The sequence below is a fragment of the Gavialis gangeticus genome, unplaced genomic scaffold, assembly GCF_001723915.1.
Source record: "Gavialis gangeticus isolate Ggan-Ray unplaced genomic scaffold, GavGan_comp1, whole genome shotgun sequence".
Classification (NCBI taxonomy): Eukaryota; Metazoa; Chordata; order Crocodylia; family Gavialidae; genus Gavialis; species Gavialis gangeticus.
Window position 1 is genome coordinate 111,492,560 of NW_017729022.1, and position 7,767 is coordinate 111,500,326.

Here is a 7,767-nt window from a genome sequence, read left to right on the forward strand (position 1 = left end):
AAAAAAAAAAAAAAAAAAAGAGTCCTAATGGCAGGGGAAATTTTATGGCAAAAGGCTGGTTTGTGTTGTTCGCAGATATTACTTGAGAGAGAGAAACTTTCCATGTTCTCCCCTAAGGTGAAACAGTAAAAAAAGAAAAACTGTAAAGTAAGGATAGGAAAGTTGCCAAAAAAGAGGGTGGGGGAGGGAAGAAAACCTATTTTGTTTTCTTGAAGCAGGGTTTTAACTAAGGCTCAAAGCTCTCATTCTGTTGTGCTAGAAGTATGGCACCAAAATCAGATATGAAGAAACGCAAAGTAAAATCGGCCCAGGAAGTTTTACTAGATGGGAGGTGTATTCCTTTTTCTGAAATAACTATCACTATAACCTCTGTTTTCATGAAAGTCTTCTTTGTGATAACAAATTTATCTAACCCCTGCCCAGAAATGAGTTGATGTATGACAGTGGGGGAGTTGCTGCACTTCTGTGCCTCAGTCTCCGAGCTAGTACCACTGGAATGATGATTTTCTTTGAAAAGCATTTTGAAGTCATTCAGCGATTCTTTTTGGTGGGGGGAATCATTGGTGTTATAAATTATTCTCAGAAAACAAGGAGAGCTCCAGATTTGTTTGAGGTATAGGTAAAATAGGACAATATATATATTATATAGTATGTTCCTGCTAAAGATAAAGTGGAATTACCTTAAATTATGATCATGTGTAGAAACCAGAGATTTCCAAGAGAGAGAACCCTTTGTCTCCACTACCAGGTACTCCAGAATTTGGCCATGTTGATCGAGTACGCCTCTTTTTCTTTTCTTGTTCCTTGCGTTTTCCAGGCTTTGCTTTCTTCCTCTTACCAGGTGCCTTCAGGGGCTGCTCCTTGTATGTTTGAGCTTTGTTTGTCTCCTGAGTTAGGTATTTGCCTTCATCTTCACTGCCAAATCGAACTGGGTAGTTCTTTGTGTTGGTAGCAGGCTTAGGGTTAGGAGAAACCTCAGAAGTAGCCCGGATCTCTGCTGTGTTCACTCCCTCAATTAAATTTTGGAGGAACATTCTTCTTCGTAAATCTTGGATAGATCTCCCTTTGTCATGCAGTAGTTGATGCTCTGATACAGCTCTCTTACTAAAATAAAAAGGAAGGAGGGGGAAAAAACACTTATAATTTCATTATTGCCTACTACTTGGCAGAACTTACCTCATCTTTGGCAGTTGTAGCTACAGAGAATGCTGTACCAGCTTTCAAGCTTTTAATATACCTGGCTAAGTCAGAAGGTTGGAACAAACTCCCTGCACAAAGGGGAAGAACCGAAGCTAGTAATATTCTCTGCTGACCCATTACACACATCTGGACCTGTAGATGGATTAGTCAATGCTCTGTTCTAGAACAATGTATCTTAATGGTACAAGGCACTGTAGGCACTAAAACAAGGAAGGTGGTTCCCAAAATTAGGAAAGGAACAGACCTGACAGGAAAAAAGAAATATTTGTAGTGTAGCCTGGAACTCTGTTTATGTGATATCATTTCAGTATCAATTTTTTGCTCTGTTGAAGTGCTTTCTGTAGAAAAATTCAATTTACCCTTGTGGCTCACTAAATGTGATTGCTGGTACTTAATGGAAAAAAGATTTCTTTGACCAAAGTGATCAAGTCTGGATCCCTAAAACTTAGGTGCCAAAATCTACATTCAGATATCTAAACAAGTAGCCTGGCATTCAGAATTTGTGAGCATTTAGCAGCTAACACTGACTGGTTCTCAGCCACTTGTGTAATGATGCTTTTATGCACTGAATTGTTAAGCCCCCAATTTTAAAGTTTTAACATAAAATTCTGTTCTGTACTGCCTGGATCCAGTCTGTGCATTGCACTAGTTCTTTCCTGTGGTCCTTCAATCTTTTTTTTTTCTTCCATGTATTGCTATTCCTTATATTTCCAAAGCTGCTGTATTGTTCATTTTGGTTTGTTAGCCTGTTTGAGGAATTATAAGATGACTTAACTAAAAGCCTTACAAACAGCTTATACTGGCTAACAAGGTAGAGTAATCAGAAACCTTTCAGAAATGGATGATCCAAGAGGTGTCTGGACAATAAATAACCGTGAGAAAACACACTCCTTTCTCTTTGGTGTGGTGGGAAGGATGCACAGCTGCACTGTGAACCACAGAAAGTGCGCAAGCTGGGATTAAAGTTATGTTCCCATGAATGCTATTAACCAGTAATCCTTCCAGCTTGCCTTGCCTTGATGTACTGAGATTGGCTAGCACAAATCAAGTCACATGTAGTATCCTGATTCCATGAGAGAGGATGCATAGCCAAAGAAAATGATTTCTGTGTCTTGCCTGTTTTGTAGTAATTTGATCAGTAGCTGATGATGCACAGTTGTTTCTGAATATAGACAAGGTGGGTGAAGACACACAACTTTTTGAGTGAATAGTCCCACTCCATCAATTACCATGGCAAAGTATGGAGTTTCAAAATGTGGCAGGGTATTACTATATATGAAATGATGAAGAGCGTTCAGCCCCTTCTGAACTGTTTGCCAAATGCAGGGAAGAGATTATGTAATCAGTCATAGAGTTGCACGTACTTTGTTGGCTCCACACAACACAGCTTTATCAGAGGAGAATTTATCATGATTCTGATGTAAAGTGATATATGGGAAACATTTGCTCAAAACTGCATCCAGATTCACTCTAAAGGTTCACAAGACACTATTTTGCTAAGCAGTTTCTGAGTTTCAAGAATTCTGTAACAAGATGTTTCAGAGGACCTCAGGTTTTGGTGCCAGCATTTTTCATATATTTCATAAACATTAGGGGCTGAAGGGACCTCATGAGATCATTGAGTCCAGTGCCACCCCCCTCCCCCCCCCACTGCCATAGGCAGGAAGTCAGCTGGGATCAAGTGATCCCAGCAAGAAAAATATCCAGACGTTTTTTGAAAGAATCCAGAGTAGGTGCTTGCATCACCTCTGGGGGGGAGTCTGTTCCAAACCCTGGACACTCGCACCGTAAAGAACTTTTTTCTTATGCCTAATCTAAATCCACCTTCCTGGAATTTGTGGAGTTTTGTATGCTACTTCCTTCGAAGCAAAAACATAAGAGCATGATACTGAACTGGTGTATATGAGTATGGCTTCATTTCCTTCAGTGGAACCATTTTCATGAACACTAGTTCAGGATCTGGCTCCACAAGACAAAAAATGTAACCAATAATCAGACATTCAGCAATACCTGTTTGAATGCTACTCTAGTCATTCTTATGGCCTTTTTTGGTACCCTAGCCACACTCAATCTGATACTCCAAGCTGTAAACTTTTGCTCCATAACAGTAATCAATAGTCATCTTTAGCTACCTCTTTGATTAGATCAGGCTGACTCATACATATGCTATTAAAACCAGCACCTTGCTCTTCTGAGAGTGGCATACTTTTGTCATGGTTGCCAGTCTATCCATTGTGACTCACACCACATTCCTAATTCCAGTACTGTATTTTCCCAGGATATTTTCATGGGAAATGTAGTTATCGTCCCCCCACCCCCTCCTAGTTTATAAAAAGTATACAAAGTCTTAGTGCTTTACTGTGTTTAAAATAGTATGCTTTATGTGATGAGCAATGCTTTCCTTTTGCTTCTTATAAACTACTGGGGATAATGTGTTTTTTATCACAGAGAACTCAAAGCTGCCTTAATCCTGTAATGTATATTTAGTCAATCTGCCCACTGTTACAAAATCTGGAATCTTAAAAGGCTGTCATTACAGGACTTTTGATTGAAAAGGAATTCTATTTTACATAGCCTTAACCTAGAGCTTTGATTCCAATGCAAACAATACAGTCAAACAGTATTACAGGACCTACATCTTACTTGAATATACATTTTCAAAATAATCCATAGAGTGACATGTGAATGGGTACTGTGCCAGGAGAGGGTGGGTTTCAGTGTAAAGGTCTGTCTGATATTTAGCATGCAAATCTGACCCCAAACAGCATTCTGCTATTCCAGATAATTGTATAACATTATGTAGCGTTACATTTCACGTGACTTTTATTATCCAGCCAGACTTGAAGATTATATTTTGCCTCTTTTTGTGCAGTGAGAAATAAGTCTCCTGACTTGAAAAAGATGTGGTAGATGTAAATTCCTCCCCTCCCCACCCCATCCCACCCCACCCCACCCCATAAAGTCCTTCAAATAAATCCTCTGCTTCTAAGACTTGAAGAAGATTCTTGTAGGAGTCCTTCAGAGAGGCATTCCATAACATAGATATCAACAATGTGATTAAAATACTCCCTTCTCCCAGTCCCACAAAGTATACTGAGTAAGAAAGGGGATGGAAACTGAATTGTATTCTCAGTCTCTGGAATGACTTTATTTGCTCATTCATTGTGTAAGTGAAACTACACAGGAGATTTCTAGTATTAGCATGGAATAAAGTTAAGAACTATTAGGATGTTAGGGTCAAGATGACCCACTAGAGGTCCCTTCCTTCCTTCCTTTTATGAAATATACTTCTCATGAAAAGGAAGAGTTTGCCTCCAGCTCAGTGCAGTACATGTTAAGCTTGCAAGTGGTAGGTAGTTTTGAGAAAGATGGAGATGATGGTTTTTATTTGACTAAATACCAAATTAATTATCTTGTACCAGAATACTACTAGTAGCTATCTACCTTTATATCTCATGGGGAAGGCTCACTTAGGCTCAACGTTATGAATCTCTAACCTGTGAATGTTTGGACATCTAAAGTTACACTGTATTTTGGAAGTCATACTTCTTTTTACATCTGTTCTTTTTAGAAAACTTCCTTTACTTTCTTCCCTTCTTTTCACTCTTTTGTCTGTCTGTAGCAAATATGTTTTTAAAGCATTGGCTTTGTGTCTTGGGTAGTTTTTAACTGCATCATTACCCTAACTGAATATTCATCTTCGAGCTGACCACAAATATCTCAATTTGGAGAAAGATTTCAGTTGGCGTTGGATCTGTCCCACTCAGATCCAAAGCCACTCAGTCCTGCTCAGGATTGGACCCTTAGTTAACATCAACCGGAAAAGTATTTGAAACAGATTTGAAGATGTGATGATGCAAGCAGATAAAAATATCTAATTTCACTCTGAGGCATTACTTGGTTTCTAGAAATTTCTTGAACAGCTAAAGCATTTATATCATATAATAGGCCCTGCAGTCCTTACATGGGCAAACTTCCCACTCGCTTCTATAAGACTTGTCTGAATAAGGTCTGTAGAATAGAGCCTAGATCATTTTTTGATTATTGTGAAAAGCACAGTAATAATGTGATTTCCAATATTGTAGTCTATGACTTGTTTAAATTTTTGCTGGTCATGTCCATGCTTAAGTAAGTTATTAACCATTAAGTCTAGAAACAACTTGTGGTGATATTAAAACAGGATATATGTTTGTGTGTGGTGTTAGTGTTGTACCCACATGAATGCCACTGAGGGACAGCTAAATGTTTTCTTGCGTGCATTTTACATGCCATAGCAAAGAGGGGATCAAGAAACCCTTTTTGACAATTTAGCACCTACTTTACAATTTACCTGCCAGGATGGGATAAGGAGAGAAAAAATCTAATCTCACCACATAACAAGAGTTGAAATGACACACCACTCAACAAGGCAACAGGCATTTTTTACTAAATCCTGAAATTTAAACAGAAATTGGCATTATTCCAATTCACCATTTTTTTTAGCCAAGGAGATGCTGTATTTAATTCTGATTTAGGGATTTTTATTATGTTGTTGTTATTTACATAATCTCAGGCTTGTCTTATTTTCACAGCCAAAGAGAACAAAATGGTTTAATAATAATCATTAAAAAATAGTTCCAAGTGTATATTGCACAGTAGTGCAAAACAGCTAAATGTTAACGGGAAGAGTAGTGTTACCATCATTACAATGTTATACATGATTTGCCTTAGGAGATTTATAATAATTTTGATCTGGTGCCAAAGTTCAGACATGCCTAAAGTAATTTAACTTGGGGTGGGTTTTTTTAATTGGTGGAGGAAGTGAGATATAGAAAGCTTGTCCTTATGTACATTACTTGAGCAGCTGCAAGGAATCCCTCCTGAACTTGAGTCAAGGTATTGTCTGTGAAACAACCCTAAACAAGTCGATAACATTTCCAAACTCTCTCTCCAACCTGCCTGTTTCCTTTGGACTGGGAGAAACACCAAGTCCTACCAGCTGTCCTTAACCCCTTCTTCACTGGGCTGATCCTAGAATATTTTATCCTGAACTAAACTGCTACAGACAGTGAGTAGCATAGCAACATATATAGGCTGTTGATCTGAGGTCATTTCTGTGGGGTTCTTTCCTGCACTCCCCTTACCATTCACTGATATGACCCAGACCAATTGCTTTGGAAGAGGGAAAGGAAGGAAGACCTTTCCTGAGCATAACATCCCAAATCAAGTTGTCATTTGTCTATAAAAATGCTTCTGTCTCTAAGTCAAATAGTTGACTCCAATTGAAGAACTTAGTGCAAAGTGACACAAGTCCAATAACACACCTCCCTCCCCCCCGCCTTTTATAGGTACTTTTTTATTGTAAATCTAACTAGTGAGCCCCTTTATTGACATTTATCTAGCTTGGCTCTGTGCCAATACACCTAAATTGCTGCTCTGGTATATAATGCAAGCTTATTAAGTAAAGCAGGATGCAAGATTAGTTTATCAGAGACACGCAAATACCTCGAGATACTAGAGAACCACCTAGGTGTTGCTCTTCTACATGACACTGAGGCTTCTCAGGCCAACATGCAGTCATACACCCGAGTGTCTTACAGGGTCGGAGAGCCATGCATTATCCTTCATTCCCCGCTTCTTAAACAGTCCTGGTGAGATACCTTGTGCAGGTAACTTTTGAAGCCACCAGCCGGGGTAGGTAGCTCTGCCCTTGGAGAGCTGGGAGCATGCGAAGAGTTATGGGCACATGTGCTGCAGCTGCAGCCCGCTTGCCCTCCCCACTCCCAGCGAAGGAGACACTTACTGCCTGCGGCTGATGCCCTCCACCGATCTTCCGCAGCAAGGCACGGAGTAGCTGAGCAGGAAGACGGCGAAGCTCCACTGCTGCAACAGCCTGGGGAACATGGTCTCCTCCGGCGGGGACCTGCAAGGGAAGCGGGGTCAGCGCTGCCGCCTCCGGCTCCGGCTCCGCGGAGGAGGGCTGGCCCCGGGGCTACCCCAGCCTCGACACGGGGGGAGGGAGAAGAGGGAAGAAGAGGAGAGATGAGAAAAGGAAAAAAAAGGGAAGAAAAGAAAAGGAAAGGGAAGGAGAAAAGAGAAGAAGGACAGAAAAAAGGGAAGGGAAGAGAAAAGAAAAGAAAAGGGGAGAAGAAAAGAAAAGAAAACAGGAAAACCAACTTTTTAGCTCTCGCTTCTTAGAGATCAGCTGCTCCCAAGTTTGCTCAGGCTCCCTCCCGCCCTCCTCCTCTCGCTCTCCAAAAATAATGGGAGGCGATCGCTCTCCTGGTAATGAAAAAAAGGAGCTGGCGGGGCTCCGGATCGGGCTGGGGAGCGTGTTTACATGTCTCCCGTAGCAGCTTGGCCCTGACTCTCTGCCCGGGGGGCGGGGGGGTTGCAGGGCAGGTCCCCCTTCCCAGAGGGGAGAAAAGGGCCCAGAAAGTCGAGCTGGTTTGGCGCTGGGCGGCGCGGATCCCAGGCGGGGGCACCCCGGGGAGAAGCCCAGGTACCTCTCGCGCGGCCGGGCCGCCGCGCAGGTTGTGCCGGCCGGGGCGGAGGCTCCCCCGCCCGGGCGGCGCTGGGCTCGGAAAC

General features: G+C 41.6%; 1 protein-coding gene across 6 annotated transcripts in view; it reads right to left on the minus strand.

The window, feature by feature from the left end:
- PTHLH (parathyroid hormone like hormone) overlaps positions 1-7,767 on the minus strand; it is a 15,330-nt gene that overhangs the window by 4,480 nt on the left and 3,083 nt on the right. For 5 of the 6 annotated variants that reach the window (XM_019515984.1, XM_019515982.1, XM_019515980.1 and 2 more), the window contains exons 2-3: positions 6,983-7,102; positions 681-1,104 (exon numbers count right to left, since the gene is read on the minus strand). In XM_019515984.1, the coding sequence (XP_019371529.1) occupies positions 693-1,104; positions 6,983-7,083 (513 nt within the window). In that variant the 5' untranslated portion in view covers positions 7,084-7,102 and the 3' untranslated portion in view covers positions 681-692. Of the gene's footprint in view, positions 1-680; positions 1,105-6,982; positions 7,103-7,356; positions 7,662-7,767 lie in introns of those variants that run through there. The other variant, XM_019515981.1, reaches the window with a different exon arrangement.